The sequence below is a fragment of the Felis catus genome, chromosome D3 (genome assembly GCF_018350175.1).
Source record: "Felis catus isolate Fca126 chromosome D3, F.catus_Fca126_mat1.0, whole genome shotgun sequence".
NCBI lineage: Eukaryota > Metazoa > Chordata > Mammalia > Carnivora > Felidae > Felis > Felis catus.
In genome coordinates this window covers 21,785,869-21,813,760 of record NC_058379.1, presented here as the reverse complement: position 1 = coordinate 21,813,760, position 27,892 = coordinate 21,785,869, and the positions used below count along the sequence as shown (strand labels likewise).

General features: G+C 44.9%; 2 protein-coding genes and 1 long non-coding RNA gene across 6 annotated transcripts in view; 2 read left to right on the top strand and 1 right to left on the bottom strand.

The window, feature by feature from the left end:
* RNF185 (ring finger protein 185) overlaps window positions 1-4,024 on the top strand; it is a 37,113-nt gene extending 33,089 nt beyond the window's left edge. For all 3 annotated transcript variants that reach the window (XM_011287752.4, XM_019814761.3, XM_045041632.1), the window contains exon 7: window positions 1,542-4,024. In XM_011287752.4, coding sequence (XP_011286054.1) covers window positions 1,542-1,639 — 98 coding nt within the window. In that variant the 3' untranslated portion in view covers window positions 1,640-4,024. The remainder of the gene's footprint in view (window positions 1-1,541) is intronic.
* On the bottom strand, window positions 1,246-8,120 carry LOC102899532. The gene is made up of 3 exons (XR_441532.5): window positions 7,981-8,120; window positions 7,060-7,200; window positions 1,246-1,933 (listed from the first exon to the last, which is right to left on the bottom strand). It is a non-coding gene; the product is annotated as an uncharacterized LOC102899532 (long non-coding RNA).
* The window catches only part of LIMK2 (LIM domain kinase 2), a 59,466-nt gene continuing 39,664 nt past the window's right edge, over window positions 8,091-27,892 (top strand). The window contains exons 1-2 of one of the 2 annotated variants that reach the window (XM_003994812.6): window positions 8,284-8,440; window positions 19,750-19,849. In XM_003994812.6, the coding sequence (XP_003994861.1) occupies window positions 8,425-8,440; window positions 19,750-19,849 (116 nt within the window). In that variant the 5' untranslated portion in view covers window positions 8,284-8,424. Of the gene's footprint in view, window positions 8,441-19,749; window positions 19,850-27,892 lie in introns of both variants that reach the window. The other variant, XM_045041629.1, reaches the window with a different exon arrangement.

Genomic DNA, 27,892 nt, shown 5'->3' with positions numbered 1-27,892 from the left:
GAAGAGTGAGGCAACCCACCAGGATTCAGAGCCTCTCTATTCTCTGGCATCTCTGTCCAGCTTCCCTCAGGATACACATGGGGCTGGTCCCAAGTCCCATCCCCTTGATAACTCTTTCTAGGTCTGTTACCTGCCACTACCTTTCTCTGTCCAGCCAGCTTAAAGGTACCAGCTGCATTCCATGTAGAACTAGGTGGCAAGGTGGGTACCCTGTACTTTATCCCAATCTGACACCAGAGCCAAGATCCTTCCCATGGAATCTGCAGAGGTGCTGAAGTTGGTTGAATTCTGCTTGTACTTATTGGAGCCTCATTTGTGATGGACTTAGTGTATTTGCAGAAGGAACCAGTGTGTGGTTCCTGGCCAGAAGCTTATGCTCTTAGGGACAGAAACCTAACTCCTGGGTCATCCCAGTTTTCTTTGGCCTTTACCCTGATGCTTGGCATATAGCAGGCAATCAGTAAGTCTTTGTTGACTGCCTGCCTGCATGAATCATCAGAGCACCTGTCTGGGGAATAGTATAGCATCAAGAAATCTTGAAATGCCCTTTGTACCTCCTTCACCTCAAAGGTTTCTCCTTCATTTACATATTTTCTCAAAGGAAGGAGACCCCACAGGGCAGGGTGTACCCTTCCCTGAAGGAGGGACAGGGCCCTGTAGAGGCAGTAGGAACCTGCTTGGCAGCTTCCTTCCCTTCTTCCTGGTCCAGGGCTCAACCTGGGTTCCTCAGTTAAAGAGAGCTCTATAGCCAGACTAGACTGATCCAGAGATCACTTTATCCCCATGCTACAATCACAGTTTTCCTTTATCATGTTTGATATGTTTGCCCATCCTGGATTGGTTTTCATACACTCATTCCCCCAAAGTCTGGACAGGGAGCCCTACATAGCTTTTCTCAAAGCAGGGAGGAGTGGAGGCCCAGTTCTGTCCCTAGTTTGCTGTGTGATGGAAGAGACAAGCCATTTTGCCTTGTCTGGGCCCTAGTTCTATCCTCTAGAAAAGGAAGGCACTCTATGTGGGGCTAAGACCCCTCCATGCTCAACAGTGCCAGAATCTAGAGACTCTGTGACTCAAGGCAGCATGCAGAGAGGCTGAGAGCATGACTGGGGCTCTGCCACTAACTTGTGAACTTTGTGATCTTGGGCAGGTCACCTCATACCTGTGCTTCAGTTTCTACTTACACAAAATGGGAATAATAATACCCAGCAAGGTGTGTGTACAAAACACTTAGCACACAGAAGAGGCTTAACAGCAGCTTTTCTTTTACTGTTTCCTCTAAGAGCTTCCTGTTTTATGTACATCTGCAGACCAGACTCTCTTAGGATAAATTGGAGACCTTGTCCTCATTGTTATATTATTCCATATATCTTCATGATTCAAGTTTTGTTTTGCCTGATGTTATTTGGGGTTTGGAAATCTTTTTAGTGTGCAGAGTTCTGTTCTAAAGAGATGAAGATTGATGTTCTCAATTCTGGCCCAGACAGGCAGTGCTCACAGCTGCAGTGTTCTGACAGCCTCTCTTCTCCCTCCTTTCTCTCCAGCTGTCCCTGGAACACCCCAGTATGTGGATGAGCAGTTCCTATCACGCCTCTTCCTGTTTGTGGCCCTGGTGATCATGTTCTGGCTGTTGATTGCCTAATGCTGGGTCCCAGCCTATATCCACGGCAGGGCCTCTGGACTGGTGACATGCCACACCCACTCTCGATGTTTGGCTCCCTGGCTAATCCTGACCCCTGGAATCGGTGGGGTCAGTAACACATCAAGGAGTTTTGCTTCTCCATCAGAGCTTTGGGACTCAAGACCTGTTGTCAAGGACTCTGGAGTATGGCCACTGCTGTAAACACCCTGCTGTAACCTCAGTCTTTGGCATTGAGTCGTCTCTCATGAGTTACACCATGAAGTCCTGTTCCAACCAGCTTAGCAGGTCCTGACTCTGCACAGGGAAGAGGCAGGAAAAGAGAAATTGTCAGTACAATTTCACCTGAATTTAATATTACAAAAACAAAGGGATGAACCAAATAGAAACTTTCTTTCATCTCTTTAAATACCCCTTGGTAAGTGGCTTCCAAAATCAGTGGGACTCCCCATATAGTGAGGCTCCAGATCCCAGTGCTGCTGTGTTCTATTTCCTCCTCCTCCTTAGCAGAAATGCAAGAAATTGCTGTCCTATAAAGATCATAATTGCAGCATCTAAAGCTGGAGTCACTTCATGAATTCACCAGAGAGCCAAAGATCTTTTATTGGCTCTAGGCCATGCTCAGTCTCTGGCTGCAGAGAGTGGCTTGAATGACCTCCTGGTTTCCTGGTGTGTATTATCCCCAGAGACATGTGGTTTCACTCACAGATTTCCCATCCTCTCTCCCCCCAAAAATACGTGCATCTGCGCCTCTCTGCCAGAGGACACACAGCCGAGACTGCTGCTGAAGCCAGGACTACGCATCAGGAAAGACCTGCCATTGGGACTCTGATGGGATTTGGAGCTCTGATGTAGGAACTGAACAAGCAGCCCTTTCCCCAAGCCAAAGTGCGTCCTCTCAGACCCACCCAACGGGAACTGGGGGCTTTGTCAAGTCAGCGCATGTTGAAGACCATCTTCCCCAGAAGCCAAATTGTCCTTTATGAAGAAGCAGGAGTGGGGAGATCCGCATATGACCCTGATTTGGGTATGGCTTGGTGGATGTGGATACCCCTGAAAACTCCTTGTATGTGTACTAAAACCAGGGAATCATGCAACTATGGAGCAGGCAACCCTTGATGATTTTTAATGCCAGACAGCAGGGCCTAGAGAGCCTCAGCACGATGACATGGTGTGGTTTTCCCCAGGAAATTTCCAGGGGAATCATTTTCCCAAGCCCTTGACTTGTTTTTCTAGTTCACAAACTTTTTCCTCAGAATCTGATTGAGGGAGTGGTTCCAGGCAGGAGGACAGTTCACTTGTGGAATGGTTCTCACTCTCCTGGTCAGGCCTTTTCCTAGAAACTCAGCCTCTTCCAGGAGATCCCAGGGGTCGTGGAAGATGGACTTCCTCTGGGGGCCTCTCTGTCACTTTACCAGTCCACATTGCTCCTGGCTCACCCCTAGCCATAGCCAATAAGTGGTAGAAAGCCCCACCTAGTGCTTTTTTCCAGCTGTGGCTCTGCATAGCATGTGGAAACCAAGACCTTGAGGAAGACAGGGGAAGTCCTCCTCTCCTGTCCACAGCCCCCACCCCTTCCCTTCTGTACCTGTCAATGCCAGAGTTCAGTGTTTAATCAGACAAAACGTTAAGTGTTGAAAAGGTGGTTCATTTGCCGAATCCATTTGGTAGGACTAAGCTACCAGCTTTACAGTGTCCCTGATGGATTTTAAACATTCTTGGGACACCCACTCAAGAGTGCTCTTTTTATCACCTCCTGGAAATCCCAAAAGTCAGAGGGACCCCAACCTCTCAGCACAAGTGAATTGGTGAGATCGCTCAGTGCAGTAGCCCCACCTAGTGGTGAGAGAGAGGACTTCAGATAGATGGGCCCAACAGAAATGGGTTTCCAGAAGAAAAGTTTAAAAAGAAAGGGTTGTGGGTAGGAAGACAAATTATTGCGACTCTTTGACGAAGTAGAGTGAGCCCAGGAGAACTCCACCAGCAAAGGCATCCCAGGAACCTGTGAGCCAAGGCAGGTTGGCCATGTACCCTTTGATTTTGAACCTTCTAGGCCCCCCACTCACCCTCTACTGGGAGCTGGGGCAGGAGAGCCAACTTGGGACTGCTGGCTCAGCCCCAACAGGAAACCCCCTTCCCACCACCCCTCTGCAGGCTCATCACCTTGCCCCTCTGCCAAGGCAGTTTTCGTTTCTTTTGTGTGTTTTCTATGTTGGCGTCCAGCCCGCCCCCCCCCCCCCCCCGCCCCTGCCACCTTTGTGGATTAGGACCAGGTCCCGACCACAGTCAGAAAATGACACCATGTAAAGTGGCACATCTTGACCAGTCACTAATTTTCACTGTTGTGAAAGTGATTTGATTTAGAATTAAACAAATGGTTTTACATTACTGTGAGCTATGGACTTGTCTGTGTAACTGGGGGGGGGGGGGGGGCGTGAATGGGTTGGGGAGTAATCACACTGATTTGGCCTCTGGGAAACACTTCTGCATACGTGGGACTGTCACAATGAGGAGCAGTCTTCAGGCAGCCATCGATAATTAGGGATGAGAAGCACAGGCTAGAGGACTGGCTGCATATACAGTCCTACCCAAGATGTAACCTGACAGCCCTAGTCCTGACAAGTGTATGGAATTCCTAAGCTTAAGGCTACCACAATGGAGCTTAGCTTGTGGACAATCAGAACCTTGAGGACAATCACAGGTTATTCACATGCTCTGCAACAGGGCAGATGGGACCCTGGCCAAGCCCTCTACCTGGAGCAGTGGATGTACAGCTCCCTAAGGTTCCTCAGTAGCAGAGTATGAGATGGAAGATAGGTTACAAACCTGGCCTCACCTCAGGCTCCACCCCCACCCCCAACACACACACACACACAATAGAGCTACAAGGTCGTCCCTCTGAAAAGGTCTCTTTTCTCCCTCTCTTCCACTTTGACCTAAGGCTTTAATCAAGTTGAACAGCACTAAGATATGGTAGGAAATGCAAAGATCAGGGATCTCCAAGAACTCATAAGCCCAATAAGAGATGGAAAACAAAACATGCACTGAAGTAGAATAGGACAGTAAAGCCTCTACATACCTATGACCCAACCCCAATAACCATCAATTCCTGTCCAATCCTGTTTTGTCCCCACCCTCATACTGCTCCCTTTCTCTTGCCTGGACTATTTTGAAGCAAATCCTAGTCCTATGCCATCTATTAAGTATTTCAAATATGCATCTCAATGATAAGGATTTTCAAAAACAACCAAAATACTATTTTATGTACCTGAAAAAATTAACAATAATTCCTTAATGTCATCATATATCCAATCATTGATCAAATTTTCCTAGTTGTCTCAACTTTTTTGTTCAGTTTGCTTGCATTAAGATCCAAATCAGATCCATATCTTGCTATTGGAGGTCTCCTAAGTCTCTTATTACATCCATAGGTTCCTCTTTTCTTCTACAGTTTACATGTTTTTTTTAAATTTAAGGTTTATTTATCTTTGAAAGCGAGACAGAGTGCAAGTGGGGGAGGAGCAGAGAGAGCGGGAGACATAGAATCTGAAGCAGGCTCCAGGCTCTGAGTTGTCAACACAGAGCCCAACACAGGGCTGAAACCCATGAACTGTGAGATCATGACCTGAGCCGAAGTCGGATACTTAACCAACTGAACCACCCAGGCACCCCGTGGTTTATCTGTCATTTGTCCTATTGAGTTTTCCACAGCTTCAGTTTTGCTATATGCATCACTGTGGTGTTAATAAGCTCCTCTTACTCCTGTATTTCCTGTAAATTGTTAAATCCAGAAGCTTGACCAGGTTCAGGCTTGGGTATTTAGTAAGACTATGTCATAAATGGTACTATATACCTCTTGTTTCATCATTTCATGAGGCACATGATGCCTGGCAGTCCCTTTTTGTGATGTTAGCAGCCCTTACTGATCATTGTCTAAAACAGGACTTTCTGTCATGATGGAGATGTTCTCTATCTGGACTGTCCAACACAGTAACCACTAGGCACATGTGGCTAGCAAGCACATGAAATGTGGCTAGTGGACTGAGGAACTTAATTTTAAGTTCTATTTCATTTTAACTTACATAGCCACATGTGCTAATGGCTATTGTATCAGTGCAGATTTAGATTAGTTCACAGGGTTTGCAAAATGATATAATTGAACATAATGTGTTAAGCATTTAGAAACTAGAATAGGTAGAAAGGGGCAACAAAATTACAAAGAACACGGAGGGAAATGGTAGAGTGGTACAAGGGCAGAATGTATTCTGGAAAAACAGTTCTGGAGTGAAGGGAGTAGGAGAAAAGCCTGCAAAGTGAGATGTAGTTCACTCATGAGGGCCTGGTTTAGCCTTTGTTTTGTTGGCAACAGGGAGCTATTGAAGGTTTTTGAGCAGACACATAATTCTGGAGGATTAATCAGTTGCTCTTGGATGGGACTGATTCTAGGAGTGGAGAGACTAGAGGCCAAAGACAGGATCAATTTGATGAAAGTGTAAGTGACAATCGGAAGGTATAGCTGGGAATCAGTAGACCCGTTCCCTCAGGATGGCAGAGTCAGAACCTTCAGGTGTTTTTCAGTGTCCAGGTTCTCATTTCTATAGGTCCAAAGAGTTGATTGTCAGCAGAATCTGGCCTTAGGGACTGACCAAACTATGGTGGGGTAATCAAAGTGTGAACGGGTGACTTGGGTGCTAGAAACTCACATCTTCTCCCTACCCAGGATTTTCTGTCTTCCAGAAATCCCCCTGGAGTTCACAAGTGATCTTGGAATATTCTTTGGGCCTATACTGGAAAGATATCTTTTGGTTATACATTTCTACAGATTGCTATTTTCTTTCTTTACATTTCAATTTGCATTTCTCAAGAGTTACCTAAACTTCCCTGTAAGGAACTTGGGGGAGTTGGTTATCCCCCTACTCCCTGCTAGTGAACACCATGAGGCTGGAGGTGGGAAAGAAGTGGAAAGAGAGGGTAAGGAGGGAGAAAAGACAGACCTGGGTGCCTTGCTGTGGGGCTGAGGGAGAGGGAAGACAAACAGGGGTCTTGGTTCCAAAGCTTCCAGTGCCTGTGTGCCTGGCAAAATACAGCATTACCTCTTTGCATGTGTAGGGTGAATAAAATCCCTGCTCCCTTTTTGCCTACCATGAGGTGGCTTGTCAGAGTCCCCTGGATCCCTGCCACTTTAATTCAACACACAATCCTGTAGTTGCTATAATCAGACCAGAAATTCTTCAGAAACTGTAAAGCCAACCGCTGGAGGGTTCCCAGGAATTACCGGAAGTCAGGCACATCCCCTCCCCCACCCCCTCAGCACTTTCTCTATACTCAGGATTTCACGAGCCACCTGCCACACCCAGAGGAGAAACATCTGACCTGCTTCCTATTTGGATTACACAGGTCAGGAAGAAGAGAATTGTGCCCACCTTTGCTTATTGGAGTGCTGGAGCCAGACAGCAGCAGAGTTGAACTTTGTCTTTAGCGGGGGTGTCATGATCCATTTCCTTGGGCCCCATTCCTGCCTCTTCCTGGTCATTTGGACACTTTTCCCATGACCTAAATCCAGTCTAAGGAAATGACAGTCGCCAAACACGCATCACAGGAGAATCAGATGGGAAGGACTGCAGGGTCCTGCTGATGCAGCCCACCCTTTGTCACATAGAGGACCCCAATTCCCTCCCAAACCCAGTGAAAGAAAGTGGTTCTCAAGGCCCCTCAGCCAGCTAGCAGCTGCCAGGAACCAGCCTGCTGTTCTAACTCCTTGTCCAGGGCTCTCTCCTCCACAAAGAAGAGCCAGCAGAGCAAACCCAGTCTACAAGTGTGTTCCCTTTAGTCTACGTGGCATTTTTAGAATTTCTGACTGTTACCAACATTTTAAAAAGTGGGAAAATTCACCTAAATACCTGGAGTTTGGGCTTGTCTTGAAAATTTGGAAGATCTGGTGTGCTGCATTTATTTATATACCTGTTTGGCCCCGATAAGAATCTGCCCCTAGAATGCTGGTTGCACCACCTTCACACCACACACTGCCAGCTTACTCACAGTGGGGCAGATAAGTGGCTTCTTTGAGCTGGAAGCCTAAGAAAAGTCCACTCTAAATCCCCAAAGTTATTTGTGGAGTAGCTTCTCCATATTCATATTCCTTTTTTTTTTTTATTTAAGATTTTTATTTTTAAGCAATCTCTACACCCAACACGGAGCTCGAATTTACAACCCCAAGATCAAGAATGGAATGCTCTAATGACTGAGCCAGACAGGCGCCCCTCCATATTCATATTCTTGGTCCTAAACACTCTACTAGAAAGAGCTTTTGCCTGGGAGTTAGGCGACCTGGGTTCCCATCTCACCTCTGCTCCTAGTGAGCTGAGCCATTTTGAGGTAATAGAACTTCTTTCCTTGGGTCCTCAGCTGCCCCCATCTGTAAAATGGGCTGAGGATCTCCTGTTGAGACCTCCCAGGAGTCCCGGGGACTATGCTGACAAACCACCTCACGGCTGCGGACAATCACCCTCACCAGCTCAGGCACTCAACAAAAGGCGTCGCTCTCTCTGGGAGGCACCAGGGCCCCCACAGAGCCCGAGTCAGGGGGCGTGGCCTGGCGTCAGCGGGGCGGGGCGTCGGCGGGCGGGCCCCCGTGCCAGGTGCGGTTTGGTCCTCCCCGGGCGCCGTAGGCGGTGCATCCAGCTTGCGCCCGGGGGCTGCGATCCTCCCGCGCCTGAGACGGCTGCGAGAGTTGAGAGGAGTTGCTGTAGTCCCCACCACCTCCTCCCCATTTCCGCGTCCCCGGAACCATGGCCGCGCAGTCGGGTAAGGAAGGGCCGCGCCGTTCTGTTCCGCCGTTATCTCGGAAGCCCGGGCCCGGGACGCCTGAAGGGAGCTGGCAGCCTTGGGAGTTTCGGGCTGAGTGGACCCCCATGGACCCCGGCACTTTAGCAGGAGAACTGGGGAAGTGAGCACAACGCTCCCCGAGGACTCGGAGGTTGTGGGGCTTCGGGAATTGGGGGGCCGAAGACAGAAGGATGCGAGGGATATGCGGGTTGGGCTGCTGAGGGTTGAGGTCCCTCGAGGAAGGGATGCTGGGCTCTGTGAAGGAACCAGCTTTTTTTTTTGTGAATCTGGCGGCTGCAGGTCCCCAAATGAAAACTTTCTAAGGGGGCGCCTGGGTGGCGCAGTCGGTTAAGCCTCGACTCTGGGTTTTGGCTCAAGTCATGTTCTCACGGTTGGGAAGTTTGAGCCCCGCATTGAGCTCTGCGCTGACTGTGCCGAGCCTGCTCGGGATTCATATTCTCATATTCTCATATTCTCTCTCTCTCTCTCTCTCTCTCTCTCTCTCTCTCTCTCTGTCTCTCTCACTCAAAATAAATAAATCAAAACTTAAAAAAAAATAAAATTCTTTCTAAGAAAGCTGGGGCCTGAGTTCTCTTGGAGTGAGGGCTTTGTGGAATATGGAGAGTAAGGAAGGGATTCTCAGGGTTTGGGCCAGTTATATGGAGATGGAGAGTTACCCTGGGTTCTGGGTTTTCTGTGGGAAATGAGGATAGTTGTGACTTCTGACCGGATCCAGGGCGTCTCACGGGTATCTTGGTGCCTGTGATCTTAGGCAGGTCTTAGGGCTCTTTGCAGGAAGCTGGGAGTGTGGGCTCCCTTGGGGTTTAGGACACGGGTTAGGGGTTAGGGAGAGAGTGAAGCATTCTTCCTGGGGAAGGTAGGCCACTTCGGGTTCTGGACCCTCCATGGGAGCTGGGTCTTCCTTGGCCTCTCTGAGACAGGAGAAGAATGTGGCCAAACACCTCTTAGAGCGAAGAGTTGTCCAAAGGTAAAGGGTAGCTTCAGAGTTAGATTAGCTGAGCCTACAGTCCCCTCTCGGTCACCTCACACACTACCCTGCAGCTTCCTGCCCTCCTGGCCTGTCCCCCTTTCTGTTGCCTCTGTTTCCCAGCCACCTGTGTGGGAGGCCCAGCCTCTAGGTCGACCAGGGTCAGCATCCAGAAGCTTTCTAGAGGTGACAGAAGGGAATGGTGGAGGAGGGAGGCTGTCTTGGATATCTGCCCCCATTTCCTGGCTTTCAGCCTGTGGACAGTCACTTCCTCCATCCTGAATACAAGGACCAGGCCACCAGTGGGTCATTTCCTTACCATGGAAGCTTGGGATTTTTCTCTTCATTCTGGATAATAGGCTTCTGGAGAAGACTAGGAGTAAAAATGTTCCCTGTCCCTTTCTCTCTGATTTTTTTTTTTAAGCTTCCAGAGTTTTTCAGTTCAAATGATTTCCAGTGACTTTTTTTCTAACCTCCATGTATGTCAGTTACCTGTCTCGAACCTTGATTCTCAGAAACTTGTAAAAGATCTTAGAGTGCAATAAGTGTTTATTAGATTTCTCTGAGTGAACTGAAAAGCTTTGTAGAGGCAGTAAAGTGTCTAGGTGTATTAGTTTAGACATTTGTCCATAAGAATATCTGTGGGATACTTTTGTGCTTATGCAAGCACTGAGTAGTATAATGATGAACAAAATGGATACAGTCCTTGCCTTTGTGGTGGATACAGCCTTAGAGACGGATAGTAAATAATTGAGGTAGTAATAGAAATAAATGCTATAATAATTTGAGATAAACAGTGGAAGTAAGTGCTGTAAGAGTACACCAGGGGTGAGAAGAGTGGCAAGAAGACACTTTTCCTTTAAAAAGCAAGTTTATGCTGATCCTTGAGAATAAGTAGAGAGTAAGTCCAGCAAAGAAAGGGCAAAGAACATTCCAGGTAGATGGAGCAGCATTAAAAGGTGCCTATGAAGAGCTGGGAGTAGGCCAATATGCCTTTTTTTATGGATGGGGAGACTAAGGCTCAGAAATGACTTGTTCAAGGTTGTACGGCCAAGTAAATGGCGGTGATGAGAATTCATATTTTCCAACTTCAAATTCAGTGCTTTATCCTCTCACAAACACCAGAATTCTTTATTATCACAAACATTAGAATGAGATTATCCTGTGGAGTCAGAAGGAAGTGGGGCTTAAACTTTTACTTGTTCTGTCCGAACTGTTCCAAGACAACTCAGATTCCTGTGTAACGGGAGAATCAACAACAAAGAAACCAAATATTTACTGAGTACTGTGATGTCTAAGGCACTGGGCTGGGCCAAGTTTTACCTCTTATAAATTTTAACAGATGCTAGAGCCAGGAGAGACTTGATAATGTTACTCTCCTTGTGTCATGTATGAAGAAACTGAGGCCCAGGGAGAAAAATGGATTTGTCTAGGGTCACGCAACTAATGGTAGAGTCAGGACTAAACTAGGATTTCTCCTCCAGTGCTCTTTCCAATTTTCCAGGCTACTTGAGACATAGCACATAATAAGTCCTTAATAAATACTTGTAGAAATGAATAATATGTGGTTTGTGCCTTTGAGAAATTCACTGTCAGTTGAGAGTAATTAAGAAAAAAATGGGCAAATCAGGACAAATTTTTAGAAGGCCTGTGTGTGATAACATTATGGAATTTAAAAGATGTTGGAGAACTCTATTCATGCATCCATTCCACAAATATATATTGAGTTCATATTACGTGCCAGGCACTTCTAGGCCCTGGGGGAAACAACAGGAAACAAAACAGACCAAATCCCTTCCCTAACAGAGTATGTGTATGTGTTTTTTTGTTTTTGTTTTTGTTTTTGTTTTTAGTATTTATTTATTTTGGGGAGAGCGCAAGTGGTGGAGGGGCAGAGAGAGAGGTGGACAGAGGATCTGATGTGGGCTCTGAGCTGACCGGCTGACAGCAGCAAGCCCAATGTGGGGGTCTAAATCACTAATGGAACTGTGAGATCACAACCTGAGCCGAAGTGGGACACTCAACCAACTAAGCCATCAACGTACCCCTCAGAGTGTGTATTCTGATGGAAGTGATAGACAGTATGTAAATTTGAGTATCAAATATCAGGGATAAATGCTCTGAAGAGAAATAAAGTAGGATAAAGTCATAGGAACAGTTGGAGGTCAGGGAAGGGTAGCCTCCCTGATTAATGACATCGAAGCAGAGAAATGAAGGAAGGGAGTAAGCCATTTGGATATCTGAGGGAAGAGCATTTAAGGTGTCGGGAATAGAAGGGAATGAGCAAAGGCCCTGAGCCCGGAATGTACTTGGCATGTTTGAACAACAGCAAGGTGTCCAGGGTGGCTACCAGATTTGGTCAGGAGATACTTCTAGGAGGTAAAATTTGAGAAGTCTTGGGTAGATTAAAAGTGGTGGGGGTGAGGGTGCAGTATGATATCCTGGTAGGGAAGAAACTGGAAGTAGGAAGCATAGCTGGGCAAGTTTCAAGGTTCTCACAAGGGATGGTGAATTGATATGGGTGATAGAGGCAAGAATGGAGAAATGGGGCAGTTACAGGAAGTGAAAGATAAAGCTGAGAGGGTAGGTAAAGCCAGACTGTGGAGGGTTTAATGCTAGATTTGTGGAATTTTTCAGACTACAGTAGAGACCATAGGTTTAGAGGCAGAGAACATGATGATGTGTGTATTTTGTGTGTATCAATTTGGCATTGGTGGGCATGATAGATTGGACAAGAGTAAGGAAGGCACCAATCTGGGGGTGATACAGTGGGCCCTGAGGTGAAGTGTTAGTGATAGGAATGGAGAAGAAGGCACTGACCACAGGAATTACCTGCAACCTGGAAGGGCTAGGGTTCAGGGGCATATTAGGAACGGATGCAGGATCAGTTTGTGTGTATGCAGGATCAGTTTGGCATTTCAGTGAGAGGACCTAGAGCTCTAGCATTCTCTTACAAGCCTATCTTCCTTCTCACTGTTAACTTTGTTTATATAGTAGCAAGAATTAGACTCTTTTACCTATTAATCTATACCCAACAGTAGCTAGAGCATGAAACCATTGCCGAGTTCTCTTAGAATATACTTTGATCATCCACCCTGGTATTCTATGTCAAGTCTTTCTGCCTGTAATTTCCTTTTTCTAGGGAAGAAAATCTAAATATAAAGACATAGACTTTGGAGTTAGCAGACCTGTGGTCTAAACCCAAATCTAATACTTGTTAATTGAGCATTTCAATTTTCTCTTCATAAAATGGGAACAATAATAATCCTTCAGTACTAGTCTTCATCTTATAGGATCTTTATATTTGATTAGTTCATGTTTGCATAGTGCTTAGAACACCACCAGGCACATTGTAAGGACTCAAAGTAGTTAATTTTTTTCCTCCTATCTTTGACAATGAGTAGAGAACTACTGTTTGGGAATGTATTAATTGGTTAACCAGTTCTCTGATAAGAAAATGCCTATTCATTCACAGCTAAGTAGACTATGGTTGGAAGTGAGAACCTGAGTGCTGGAAAGCCACAGGAACCATCTGTCTCACTTGTTTCTCTACCAAGTATCCTATTACCCTACTAAGTTTGCCCTGCTCCCAGCAACTGGTTTGTCCCTCTCTGACGTGTTATTTCTGTACATATCCCCTTGTCTCTGTCACCCGCCTGAGTACTCACCAAGGGCCCCAGAAGTTCGTGACATAGTCTTTGTCTTGCACATGGGCACGTAGAAAAAATTTGCTGAATTTGTTTTGAAAATGTTCCCTTCAGATTTTAGAGGTTAGTGTAATTCAACTCAACCTTTTCCCTTGCCAACCCCCTAGATATACATGAAAGAAAGAAGAAAAGCTTTCAGTTGCCAACCAAGTGTCAGGCACTGCAGGAAGTATTTTCACATATATTTAGTTATTTCTCTTAATCCTCTTGGGAATCCTATAAGGTATAGATGGTTATTCTCTTTTTAAAGATTAAGGGAGACAAGCTCAGAGAGGTTAAATAATTTGCCCAAGGACACAGAACCAGGTTTCACACCTAGGTTACTCCAGCTCTTCTGGTTGACCCTTACTACTAAAGGGCAGATGGAAACAACAGCAAAAGTCAACCTTCTGAGATGTCTGTGTATGTGCCTTAACCTGCAAAATGAGAGACCCTCATTTGGTGTCACTAACTCAGAGCTAGAAGAAATAATTTGATCCCACTTCTTATGAAAGAAGAATCTAAGGTTCAGAGAAGTCCAGAAAGTCCTTTAAAAATCATGTCATATTTCTTCTATAGACACTCCCCTTGGTAATATTTGGAAGCTAGTGCAGAGGAAAAATCTTTGGGATATAGGGGAGAGTATCTAGAGGAACGTTAATCATACTGTTAGTCTTGTTGGTACTTACTTCATTAAAGGGTGATCTTTTCTCTCTTGGCTGCTCATCACCGGTTGCTGCCCTGCCCCTCTGCTTCCTGCTTTATCCTGGAACAAGTGGGATTTATACACCTGACCTGCCAGTTCCCAGGGGGGCACAGCAGTTACCATCCTTGTTGTTTTGTGCTGCACTGAATTGGCTGGGTTTTGTTCCTGGTTCTCATTGTCTAGTGGAACATGAGAAGCATCAAAGATTTTTCTCAAATGAAAGGATAGGATCTGTGCATGTTGGTTCAGGTTAGGCTTTATGGTCTCATGAGCTTTCAGTACCTGGAAATGTCTCACCACTTTGAAGTCTGAAAAGGACTAGTTTGCAGAAACCCAGCTCTTAGACCAAGATTAAGGGGAATGTTAGTGTCTTGTGGGAAATGCACTGGCTGTGGGCTGGAGTACCAGGCTGAGCCCTTCCACTGAATAACTGTGTAGTCTTAAGCAAGTCCTAACTTGTCTAAGGCTGCATACAATAATAAAAATGCAACTGGTCTGGTAGTTTCAGAACTTGGGTTTAAGCCCCTCTCGGACCAGCTTTCTGATGGTTAGGCAACTTGACTCTCCTTCTTCAAGCCCATTTTTCTTTCAAAAAAACGAAAGGATTGGACTAGAGTAGATGATTTTTAAAGGCCCTTCCAGCCTTACCATCCTGTCATCCTAGTGCCTGCCCCAGTGAATTCACAGATTATTTGAGAATCACATCATCAGTTATTAAGTTGGGGGAGAGAAGCATATGTAAATTGATTTTATATATATATATTTTTAAACTGAATATATTTTGTACCAGGATTCAAAAGATCCTGAAGGTGAGAACCTTTGTAATGAACCATTTGTTGTAATTCTCACCCCCTTTGCATGGCACATTTACAACTTCTTAAAAGCAACAAATTCCAATAGTAACTGTGAAGGTACAGTTTTCTGATTATTAAACACTTACTAAGGGTCCCTTATTGTTTTGAGGCTACTGGGGACATATACTTAATCAAACTCCCTTTCTGGCCTCTGACAATCAGTAGCCACTGTTGATAAGTCTGCAAATATGAGAGATAAACACTATGGAGGGAGAGAGTAAATGTCCTGGTACAATGAGGTATTTTCTGAGAGGAAATATTTTCCAGGCAGACTGGATTCTGGATGGGTCTTTCATTTGGCCTCACAGAAATTGCTAGGTCTTTGTATTATATTTCTCTTTCATTTCTTAGAATAAAGGTTGTAAGAGAGTTGGGATGCCTGGCTGGCTCAGTCAGTGGAGCATGCAACTCTTGATCTCGGGGTCATGAGTTCAAGTCCCATATGGGTGTAGAGCCTACTTTAAAAAAAAGTTGGGGGTGTCTGGGTGGTTCAGTTAAGTGTCCTATTCTTGATCTTGGCTCAGGTCTTGATCTCAGGGTTGTGAGTTCGAGTCCCACACTGGGCTCCACATTGGGTGTAAAGCCTACTTAAAAAAAAAAAAAAGATGCAAAAGGATCATCAACTTTCAGGGCTGTAGGGAGCTGAAGAAGCCAAGAGTATTCTTTTGAAGAGTATTTGGTTTTGAGAAGCTGAAGGTTCTGGGTGAATATTCTTGCTCAGGTACTCTAACTGAAAAACAGTGTGAATGCATAACAGATAAACTGAGGCCTGCACATCCACATGTGGCTTTACCCATAAGTAGTCATCCTGAGAACCTGAATACTTATTGAGTGGAATCATCCCTGCTGACCGTTGGAGCTTATCTTCGGAAATTACCTTCATAGTTGGCAGCTGGATCCAACATTTCAGTTGGATTTGCCACACAAAGAGTTTCTGTTCTGTACCAGGTTTTATGCTAGGCCCTGGAGATTTGAAGATAATCAAGATGCAGTCTTTGCCCTTTAGAGCTGGGAGTGGGGATGGGGGACACAGAGAGGGTGGGACTGAAGGAAATAGAAACATAATGAACTATAATTACAAAACAAATGATGTAAAGCAGGTATAGACAAAATGGAACAAACAGTGTCTGCCTTTGGGGGACCATCAAAGAAGGATAGAAATTTGATTAAGGGAAAAGGCAGTAAAGTATCTTAAACACAGAATAGCTCAAGATGTGAATGCTAGGATGCAAGAACATAAATGTGAATGGCAGAAACAGAAAATAGATCAAGATGTGATTTAGAGCATCCCTTTGTTGCTGATGAGAGATAAAGGTTCTTTGGGGTCACCTTGTGGACGGCCATTCATTCCTTTAGTAAAAGTTTGTTGAAGGACTACAGTAGGCCAGGGACCTGTCTTGGTTCCCCTCATCCTTTGGAGCTGACAATAACCAACTTTAATGATATGTGAGGACTTTGTGTTCCTACCTTAGGACCTTTGCACATGTCTTCTTTCCACTCCCATCTCCAGTGTTATCCTTCCCTCCTCCTCTCTGCCTGTTAATTTATGTCATCCTTTTGTTTTCAATGTTTTATTTATTTTTGAGAGAGAGAGAGAGACAGCATGAACAGGGGAGGGGCAGAGAGAGAGAGAGAGAGAGAGAGAGAGAGAGAGAGAGAGAGAATCCGAAGCAGGCTCCAGGCTCCAGGTTGCCAGCACAGAGCCCAATGTGGGACTCAAACGCATGAACTGGGAGATCATGACCTGAGCTGAAGTTGGATGCTTAACCGACTGAGCCACCCAGGCACCCCTCATATCCATCCTTTAGAGCTCAGTTTAAAAATTATTTCTTTAAGGAATGCTTGTTTGCTTTATCCCAACCCCATTTTCCTAGTTATGAACTTGATTTCTCCTTCATACCACTTGCCCCAATTATAATTAAAATAAGTATATTATTGTTTAATATCTATGTTGAATCTCTTTCTCATTTGCTGCTCTTTCCCCAGTATAGGGTTGGATACATAGTTGGCATAGAATAAATATTTGCTGAAAGAATGACTGAAGCGTGTCCATTGAATTTAGCAATAAGCAGTCACTTTGGCCCTTGGTGAGACAGTTTCAGAGAAATGGTGAGGGTGGAAGTCAGATTGCAACAGGTGGGAAGTGAGGAAATGAGAGCAGTGATGTGTAGACGGCTTTTTAATATGTGTGGCTGTGAAGGGGAAGAAGGGTGGTAGCTAGAGCAGAAAATGGAATCCAGATTTTTTTTTTTTAATGGGAAAGACTTGAACTAATTTAAATAATACTTGGAAGGAGCCAATGGGGAAGGGAGTAGTGGTAGAGATAATGGAAAGTGCACATCTTCTGAGAGGTGGGATAAGATGGAATCTATTACAGGAGTGCCATGCTAAACAATTGAGCCTTTTCTTCTGTGGACACTGGGGAGTCTGAGTGAGCCAGCTAAGACTGTGTGGTAGATAGGGAAAAGAAGCCAAAGACCTGAACTCAGGCTGTGGTGAAGGACAGGGAAGGATTAGAGAAACATTTGGAAGGTGGAACCAGGTGGGTATGAGAGAAGGGAGTAGGGGTCTTGATTTTGTGCTCCTGGAGCCTAGCACAAAGCAGGTTCTAAATAAGTGTTCATTCAGTGGCTTTGAGTTTCTCAAGACTGGGGAAAGGGCATGCTCTGGAGGGTGTGTCAATAACAAGTTACCTCAGATATCTTCATAGTGGAAAGTCCTGATCCTTTTTGAATTTTGTAAACAGCCAGAGGTCATCCAGGGCCAAAATGCTGAATTGTTGAGTAAGTGGGTGGTCAAGTTAGAGACCATTCCTTTCAGTTAAAAAGTAAAAATGAGAAATAAGATACGGCTTAGAATAATGAGACTTGCTGGGGGGTAGGACACAGCAGTTCACAAACTGACTCTAAAAACCCTTCCATGCAAGAGTTCCAAAAATGTTTCAAATCTGTACCTCTATAAGTTGGAAACGTCTGACTCTTGGTTTCAGCTCAGGTTATGATCTCATGGTTCATGAGTTCAAGCCCCACATCAAGCTCTGCACTGATGGTGTGGAGTCTGCTTGGGATTCTCTCTCTTCCCTCTCTCTCTCTCTCTGCCCCTACCCTGCTTGCTCTCTCTCAAAAGAAATAAATAAACTTAAAAACAACAACAACAACAAACTTGGAAGATTCATTTGGATACCTGTCTTCATTGAAAACCTTCTCACTAATTCTTTGTCTCACCCACTGTCCATAACCCAATTTGAGTCTCTCAGACTTTGAACCTTGGACTTTGTGAGGATTATAGTGCACTCTGTGATTACTACCATCCAAAAAACCAAAAAGACCCCTCTTGGGAGTCTGAGAATTTTAATTTTTTTAAAACCTTTTATTTATTTTAGAGAGACAGAGTCCCAGTGGAAGAGGGGCTGAGAGAGGGACACAGACTCTGAAGCAGGCTCCAGGCTCTGAGCTGTCAGCACAGAGCCCAACACGGGGCTTGAACTCAAAACTTGAGATCATGACCTGAGCTGAAGTTGGACACTTAACCAACTGAGCCACCCAGGTGCCCTGAGAGTCTGAGAACTTTAGATTCAGGTGATGATGGCATATATGTCCTATCACTATGGAACTGGGGGAGAGGAGCAGGTGGGTCGAGGTTTTAAAGCCTTCTGCCAGCTTGTTTAACTTTCCTCTGGGGTACAAGGACAGCTGCCTGTGTGTTCTGGCTACCCCAGAATGCTGCTGAGCAATCTTGAAGTGTCTGGAGATGTGCATTGTCTATTCATGACCCCTGTGCCTGTGAAACAGGGTTCAGTGACTGTCACCGTGCCTGTGGCAGTCTGGAGTTACCCAGAGAGAACAAAGCTGCATACACGGAGTGTACAAGGGAGTCTTGTAAAAACCTTGTCCTGCTTTCTAGGGCTGAGTCAGGTACCATAGCTTGATCTCAGCTGCCTTCTTTATTTCAAGAAGTTGGCATCTGAGCCACAGCAGAAGTATTGTGTTTTGTCCCTTTTGGAGGGACATGGATTTACTTTGTGTTATTGCCCATGCTAATCTCTCAGCCTATACAGCCTTTCTCCATCCTTTCTCAGCTCCTGGCAAATCTACTCCATCCTTCAAGGTTTAGCTCAAGTATTAGCTTCCTCTACAAAGATTTTTCTGACTCCCCTAAGTGGAATGAGCAGAAATTAACATGGTGGAGTATAAAGAGCATGGGCTTTAGGATGAGTTGGGCCTGAGTTGGAATGCTAAAACTGTTGTGTGGCCTGTCACCCTCTAGCCCTAGGTTTGAGTTCTCCCACCCGTTAAATGAATTTAATACCTCTTTCACAGGATTGTTTTGAGAATTAAATGCAATTGGGTCTGTGAAAGCAGCTAGTACAAGGCTTGGTATATAGGAGGTGTTCATTAAATGTTCTTTCCCTTCTATACCCATAATTTCTCCTAACTAAAATAGCACTTTGCTTCTACTAAGGGAAAAATTATAATGTGGAAGAAGGGTTCTTTTTCAGTGGATTTGCTCCTTGAAGAACAGAGATGATGTTATCCAGCAGTCTCCATCATAGAGCTTGGAGAGGACCCATGGGTCTGACAAGAGGACCTATGATTGTTGGTTGAATGAATGAGCCCCTGGACTCAGTGATGGAATAGGAAAAGGGAATAACATGTTTAACCCAGAGAAGTTTTTGTGGGTGCTGGTTGAGAACAGTCATAGGAAATCAAAAGAAAGAGACCTTGTTCATTTAATCTACTCAGAGCTATAATAAGCAAGGGCTGAAAGTTCTAGGAAAAGGCAGGTTTTGTGGAAAAAGGAATAATCAGAACCATTTCTAAAAAATGGAATGAGGCTTACTTTTGAGGTCATGAATTCCCTGTCCCTGGGGAGATGAGCAAGCTGGATAAGTGCTTACCAAAGATCTTGTGGAGGCAGGAATTGTGTATTTAGCAGAGCACTGGACCACCCTTTCAATATAAGTCTGTTGACTCGGTCTTATTCTGCATGGTAGGAATCCCGTCCCTGTGCCCCCTGCTACTTTGGGCCTCTGAACCTCCTGGTTTTGTGTGTAGGTGAAGATGCCTGGAGGTGTCGGGGCTGTGGGGACCACGTTGCTCCAAGCCAGAGGTGGTACAGGACTGTCAACGAAGCCTGGCACAGCTCTTGCTTCCGGTAAGTGGGTCTGTCCTCCTGTCTTTGCCAGCCACTACTTCGTGTTCTGGAAAATACAAAAACAAGCTTCTGACTTGAGAGTTTCCATTTTGGTATGGGTTGAGAGGACAGGGAAGAATGTGCCAAGGAAGAGTACATGAACAAATGGAAGAGCCACATGTGGGCAAGGTACAGCTAGAAATGGGGTAGGGGGATTGGAGCAGCCTTTTCCAGGGTATCCCAGCACCTTCACTTTACAGATGAGGAAACTGAGGCCCAGAAAGAATGACTTTCCCACAGCTACACTACTGATGACGCAGGTGCCTCAAGGGTTGTTCTTGAGTGCAGTTGGCAGAGCCAGCTCTTCACCACAGGATGCCTCCCTAGTTTCCTGCTTTTTGTTATTTAATTTTATTATAGCTCTGAGATTGTTGTTTGAAGGCAGCCCAGTTTCTTGAAAATAACAGAGACTTTAAAGTCAGATTTGTTCCTGTTGTCTGAGGCTCAGTTTCCTCATTGGGAAAACACGGATGTTAAAAATTTATCTCATGGGGGCGCCTGGGTGGCGCAGTCGGTTAAGCGTCCGACTTCAGCCAGGTCACGATCTCCCGGTCCGTGAGTTCGAGCCCCGCGTCGGGCTCTGGGCTGACGGCTCAGAGCCTGGAGCCTGTTTCCGATTCTGTGTCTCCCTCTCTCTCTGCCCCTCCCCCGTTCATGCTCTGTCTCTCTCTGTCCCAAAAATAAATAAACGTTGAAAAAAAAAAATTAAAAAAAAAAAATTTATCTCATAGATTTGTTAAGATAGAATGAAATCATATATGCCAAGGGCCTAGCACATGGTAGGCACCCACTGAATGGTTATTTCTTTCCCCTGTGAGATTGGAATCTTCAAGAGTGGGAGCTTGTCTGCATTCTCCAGAACATAAAACAGTGCCTGGCCTACAGTCATTCCACATCGGAGGCTGGGTGGGCATGTGTGCCCTCATGGTCTGAAGTGGTGGGGCTGTTGCTCACATCCTGAGAATGAGACAGACTGTAGACAGGCACCATGTGCTATAGATTCCAACTCCCACACACAGCTCTTGTTGCAAAGCATCCCCCGTGCTGATATCAAGTAATTTAATTGACCTTTAAGCACTTGCCTCCACCCGGGAACTATGTGGGGGGTTGGCCTGGAGAGCTCTGGCCTCTGGAAGAGTTGGAGAGGAACTAGCATTTTTTCTGCCCTTTCAGCTCTAATTCAGAGAGCTCTCCAGTCTTCCCTGTGGATCTAATTGCCTTGGTTCTTCCTTTTACCCTCAAGGAAGTTGATTCTACCTTTACTTACTACCTTTATTTAGTAAGGATTAGAGCAGAATATCGGAGCTATAAGGGGACCCTACAGATAAAACCTTTGGCTACCACTTTCATTTAGAGCTGAAGCTAATCCTGATGAATTCCCAGGCTGAGGCTCACCTTGGCACCTAACCCATAGGGTCATATTTATCCCTGCTGTTTTCCTATTTGTGTTAATATTTTCCATCCAAAATAAGCAGGACAGGGTAGAAGAAGCTAATTTTTTGAATTTCTGGATTCTCTTAACACTAGAGAACTTCAGAACCAGAAGGGAACCACACACCTATTGTGTGACATAACCCCTTCATATCACAGTTGAGAGGCCTGAAACCAAAAAGACAAAAAGAGGTACAGAGACAGGTCATGGATGGTCAGAGCTGACCTTAGTACTGAATTCTTGCATCAAGTGTGGGTCTGGTCAGATGCTAGCTTGTTAGGGAACATATTTGTGTGCATGTTGTGTGTGTGTCAGAGTGGGGGGTAGAGAGAAATATATGTGTAGAGAGAAAGAAGTAAGGCACGTTAACATGGTGGATGAGTGCAGGCTCTAGAAGGAGGCTGTCTGGTTTCAAATCCTGGCTTTGCAATTTATTAACTGTCCTTGGGTTGACTCCCTTGAGCTTTAGGCATCTCATCTATAAAATGGGGATAAGTACTCATCCCACAGGCTATCACAATTAAATGTAATAACCTAGATGAACTGTTCAGCATAACACCTGACACATAGAATACCCATAATAATCTGTAGCTGTCACTTATATTATATTGTGAGTGTGTGTCTATATACACCTATGTGCATGGATTTATTTCTCTTGTTTCACACCTCTTGGTCTTCTAATGTAGAGCCTCAGGGATTAAAGTTAACTTTGAACTACCTTGGCACAGTTACACCAAAGATCATGCCTGTGGGGGAAGTAGAACATCTGGAATAGGAGACCTATTTATAGTTTTGTCTCAAGGACATAATCTCTCTAATCCAGCTTTATTTAAGGAGCACATTTCCTGATTCCTGAGCTTTCTCACGAAAACTGGATGACATGAAGTCCTTGGATAGAGCCTGGTAATTTGCCCTGGCGAGACTGGCTTCTTTGGAGCCAACTGACTTTTGTCCAGTTTGGAGGAAGATCTTCAGGGCTGAGAAGGACTGTATTTGTTTGACCCCAGAAGTAACCTGGTTGTAAGGACCATGAGGCATCAGCCTGAATGGTCTTTGAAATTTTCTTTCATCCTAGCTCATCTGTGATTCTCTGATGAATTCAGAGTGTCTGGGCACAGGTCTGCTGAAAATAGGACCCTCCCTCCATGCTACCCAAAGAAATTCATTTTTTGTGATTCCCTTCCAGCCTTGTTCTTACCCAGTTGAGTTAGTTACAATAAAGGAAATGACTTTTCTTTTCCCTTTCCCCCACACCTTTGTTTTCCTAGTCACAGGGTGGAGCTGGATATTCAATGAAGAAATTACTGGGGTGTGGCCCAAACTCTCCTCCCGTCTCCTTCTCCTTACATTACCCCATCCCCCGCATCTGCAGCCACATCCGTAATCCTATCTCTGATAGCCTTCCGCCAGATTCTCAGGTGCCCCGGACAATAGGAAGCCACTGAAGGCTGGAACCTGGGACTGTACAGCAGAGGCCAGCTGACAAACCTCCTGGAAGTAGCCTAGTCTGTAACTGTGCTGGTACAGTTGGGTGCCTGGCCAGGATCCTTCTGATCCCTGGACACTTGGCTGACCAGCCCTCCTGCTTCCTCTCCTCAGCCTTCCCAGCAGGCCTATTTGGACTCTCTGTACCCCTGGCAATGCCATTGGTTCTAGAGTTGGGGCCATTCTCTCTGAAGCTCTCTGAAAGTGGCTCCCCTCTCCATGGAGGAGGCCAGGAAAACAGCCAGACTACATGTTGTTTGTAGCTGAGGTCAAGTATGAGCTGGCATGTTGTATAATGACTTGGCATGTTGGCAAACCTAAGAACCTTGACAAGCTTTCTGATGATTGTCCTTTCACCCTCATCAGAAGTGTTTAGCCAAGGAGGAGGGCTTGTGGGAAGAGGAAAAACTGCCTCTATTAATTAGTCTTTATTGTCCTTACTTGGGACTCTCTGACTTGACCTGGTTCATAATAGCATTGTCAGAAGGAAAAACCCACCATCCGGAAGGCTCCTGGGAACTCTTCAAGGCCTCCTTTCTTGGGATCATGAACAGACTCTGAGCTTTCTCTTTTGAGAAGGGATTTCTTTTTTTATTTTATTTTATTTTATTTTATTTTATTTTATTTTATTTTATTTTATTTTATTTTATTTTATTTTTAACATTTATTTATTGTTGAGACACAGAGAGACACAGAGCGTGAGCAGGGGAGGGGTAGAGAGAGGGGGAGACACAGAATCTGAGGTAGGCTACAGGCTCTGAGCTATCAGCACAGAACCCGATGCGGAGCTCAAACTCAAACTACGAGATCATGACCTGAGCTGAAGTCAGTCGCTCAACCAACTGAACCACCCAGGCTCCCCTTGAGAAGTGATTTCTAATGCCTATGTTCTGGAAAAGGAATAATACAGATAGAAAGCTGTTGTCACTTCATCAGGCAACAGACCATTTCCTCTAAATTTGTGATTCCAGGAAAGGCTGGTGAAGAAATTTACACGTAGCCACCAGAGACTGTGGTGTAATGGGCTGGGTGACGACAGGGTATCTTCTGTGATGCTGCAAGCCATGCTCATTTTCTTACCTACACCCCCATCTAAACAAGCATGGTGCATCATAATTATAGTAAGAACTACCATTTTTTGAGTGTTTACTATGTACCAGACACTGTCCTAAGCATTTCACATTTGTATCATCTAACTTAATTCTTATAACAACCTAATAACTGTAGTACTGGTCATACATATTTTACAAATAGGGAAATGAAAGTTACTTGCTCACAGTCATAGAGCTAGTAAGTAGCATAGCTGAGATTTGAACCCAGGTGTTCTGACTCCTTGCTTACAAGAATGAATCTCTTTACATTCCTGAATATGGTCAGGTTGTTTAACCTCCCTGAGGCTCAGTTTCCTCTTCTGTAGTGTCAGAGTAAAAACACTCACCCTGCTTGCCACACACAGGTGGTGTCAGATAACACTGAAGGGTATTGATTCAAAAGCTTTATGAACTCTCAAATGTCAACAAAAGTGCCGATACATTTCTCCTGGGTCTCTGGCTCCTGCTGGGGGAGTCCGTGGAGCAACCCTGCCATCTGCTGTTGTAATGTTGATGTTGCTGCCGCATTTACTGACCCAAGCCTTTGATTCTAGTTGGCTTATTTGTCTACTTTATCTCTAAGGAAAGAGCCAGCCAGCAACTCATTAAGGCTGGCAGTTAAACGGACTAGGGCTTGCCTGACAGAGGACAAACAGCTGGGCCTTCCTCTGCCCCCACAAACAACTCCAGCGTGAACATGGAGTGGGACTTCTAGTATATAGCAGCAGTATGTTACCTTCAGCATGCCTTAATACTGCTCTGTTCTTTGGGAAGAGAGAACTAAGATCCCAGAGAAGCCCCACAGCTGCTGTCGGGCAGAGATGAAGAGGGGTAGGGTGGAGCCAGTAATGGAAGACAGATATTTATTAAGCATTGTATTGAGAATTTCACTTAGATTATCTGATTCAACCCTCACAATAACTCTACAACTGCATTTTACACAAAAACAGGAAGGTCCAGAAAGGTAGAGGAACTTGCTCAGGGTCACCCAGAGCTAACATTTGAACTCAGGTCTCCCTGACTCTGAAGAGGGTCTTCTCTCCACTAGGACTCAGTAGACTTAGAGTCAGAAGAGCTGAATTTGGGTCTTAGCTGAGCCAGGCTGGCTGTAACTGTGGGCAAGTTCCTTTGCCACTGTGAACTTCAATTCCTCATCTATGAGATATAGTAAAAGTAATCCACCTCATGAACTTGTTGTGAGGATCAAGGAGGTAATGGATAAGAAGGCACTCTGAGGGGCACCTGAGTGGCTCAGTTGGTTAAGCAACTGACTCTTGATTTCAGCTCAGGTCAGGATCTCACAAAAGAAAGCACTCTGAAAACATGAGGATGGTGTAATGTGAAGGGTTAGCAGTGAGCAGCACATGGGAATTTTGTGCTGCTTATGTTACCAGTTCACGTATAATTTTGAGCATCATTTGCTATATCAAAGGCACCAAATTAGATGCTGTTGGGGATACAGATTTAACATACTGGCCTGGTCTCCTAACTGGCTCCCTCAGACAGCTGAAAAACCGTAATAATGTGGAGCAGTCCTAATAGTGGGCTCTAGTGTGACTTCTATTCTCATTCCCCTGAAACAGTGTTCCCTTAGTAACTTTCCAGGGGACAGCCACATCAGTCCATCCACTGGCCGCTCTTCAGTCTTCATCTTGTATGACCTTCCAAGTTACACTAGAGGTTAGTAGAGAAAAGTGAACAAGATTTTGGAGTCAACCTGTTTGAGTTTCCATCCCAGTTTCTCTTGAGTCAGCTGACCTTGAGTTTCTTTCCACAGTTTCCTCATCTATAAAAGGGGAAGTAAAATGCTTCCCACCCGAAAAGGTTGTTGTGCAGCATTAAATTTGATCATGTATTCAAAGCCCTTAGCACAGTGCCTGGCCATAATTAGGACTTAATAGATGTTAGCATTTATTATTATGTCAGTATTTTTGTCACTCTTGAAACATTCTCTTCCCCCGACTTCCATGACATTCCATACTCTCCTGCTTCCCCCCCCCCCCCTTTTCTGGTCATTCCAGTTTACTTATCCTCTATCTAACTCTGAAATGTTGCTGTTCCTCCAGGCACACTCTCTGTTTCTCCCTAGGCAATCTCACCCACACCCATGGCTTCCTCCACACACTGATGACTCCAAAGTTTGTATCTACAATCCAAACCTTTCCACTGGGCTCTTGTCCTGTCTATCCTACTATGAACCTCTCCTGCCCATTTGAATGTCTTCCAGGCATCCCAGATCCAGCTGGACTTTCATTCTTCCTCCCCAAATTAGCTTCTCTTCAGTATAACCTGTCTCATTGAATGGCATGACCATCCACCCCACTGCCTAAGCCAGAACCTGGAAGTGCTTCTTGATACCTCTTCTCTCTCATCCCCAATATCCACACCTGTCAGTTTTATCTCCAGGTTATATTTTGAATGCGTCCATTTCTTTCCATTTCTCCTACTACCACCCTATTCCAGGCTATTATTGTCTCTCACCTGGGTGACTAAAGTAGCCTTCTAACTGCATAGTCACTTGCACCACCCAATCCATTCTCCACAGAGCGGCCAAAATGAGTGACCTTAAAAAAAAATCTGAGCACGTCACACTGTCATCTCTCCATCCTTATATGCATCCATGATTTTGCAGTGCTCTTGGATAAAAACCAGTCCCTAATGTGGCCTACAGAGCCCCTCGTGGCCTGGCCTCTCCCCATAGCCTCCTGGTCACTCTACTTCAGTCTCACTGCTCCTCCTCACAGGGTCCAAAACACACCCCGCTTCCTTCTGACAGCCTCCTGTTCCCACTGTTCTCTCTGCCTGGAATGCCCCCTTACTCTCTTTTGGCCTAATTAACTCTTGCTCATCCTTCAGATCTTTACCTGAATGTCTCAAAGAAATAGTTATAGAATAGGTCATGACCCCCTGTTTTATGCTTTCATAGACCTTCCCTTTGATGCTTTTTTTTGTGGTTTTAATTTTACGTTTATTCATTTGATCATCTCCTTAATAACATCCTGAGACCTCTAATATTCTGTAAGTATAACCTGATCACGGACCATGGGACATTTTGCCCTTCATTGTGTCACCACTGAGCACATCATTGGCATGTGAGGGATATTTGTTGAATGAGTTGCCAAGGTGGCCAAGAGACATGATGTAAGCAAGGCCTTTCCCTGCCCTTCCTCTTCCCCACATCCTTTCCTTAGCAGCCACTGTGTCTGCAGTTACTGTAAGTGGCAGAGAGGAATTGGTTCTAGACATTGGGTTGTTTTGGAAAGTTGCCTGCGATGTTGAAGTGAGAAGTTAAAGCTTTGTCTTCTGCCCCCAAAGGAGCCAGAGATGATGACCCAGGAATCCTGTTCAGCAGCAGGTCTTGAGCTGTGCTTCTTTGTAGGTACCAGCCAGACAGGAACAAATTGTGAAGAGAAAGGCAGTAGAGGGAAGAAAGAGCCCAACTACTCTAGACGAAACTAATTACGAATTGAAATCTGACAAGTTTCAGTTCTAATTGTAAGTTTTTTTATTTTTTAAATTTTATAAATCTTTGAAAGATGATATTAGCTAAAGATGTACGTTAAGTTTAGAGTGGAAAAAATGGAATATTTACATAATATCTTTTACTTATGGGTGATTTGGGGCAGGGAGGGGGTGAATAGGTTGGTGATTCCCCAAGAAGTTGGAAATGAAGTTTGTCCTCTGGGGGGTTAAACTAGTCAGATCTACATGTAATAGGAACAGTATCATGTGGTAGTTAAGAACACAGACTCAAGAACCAGATTGCTTGGGTTCGAATCCTGATTCTGTCATTTATTGCTTGTGTACATTGGGCAAGTTACTTACCCTTTTTGTGCTTCATTTCCTCATCTGTAAAACGAAGATACTAACCTTTTGTCTAGTTCCTAATATTATTATGAGGGGTAAATAAATGAAGTCCTGTGTAGTATTGGGTAAGAACAGGGCTTCACGTGCAGTGAGCACTCATGAGTATTAGCCATTTATTATTAGCTACTA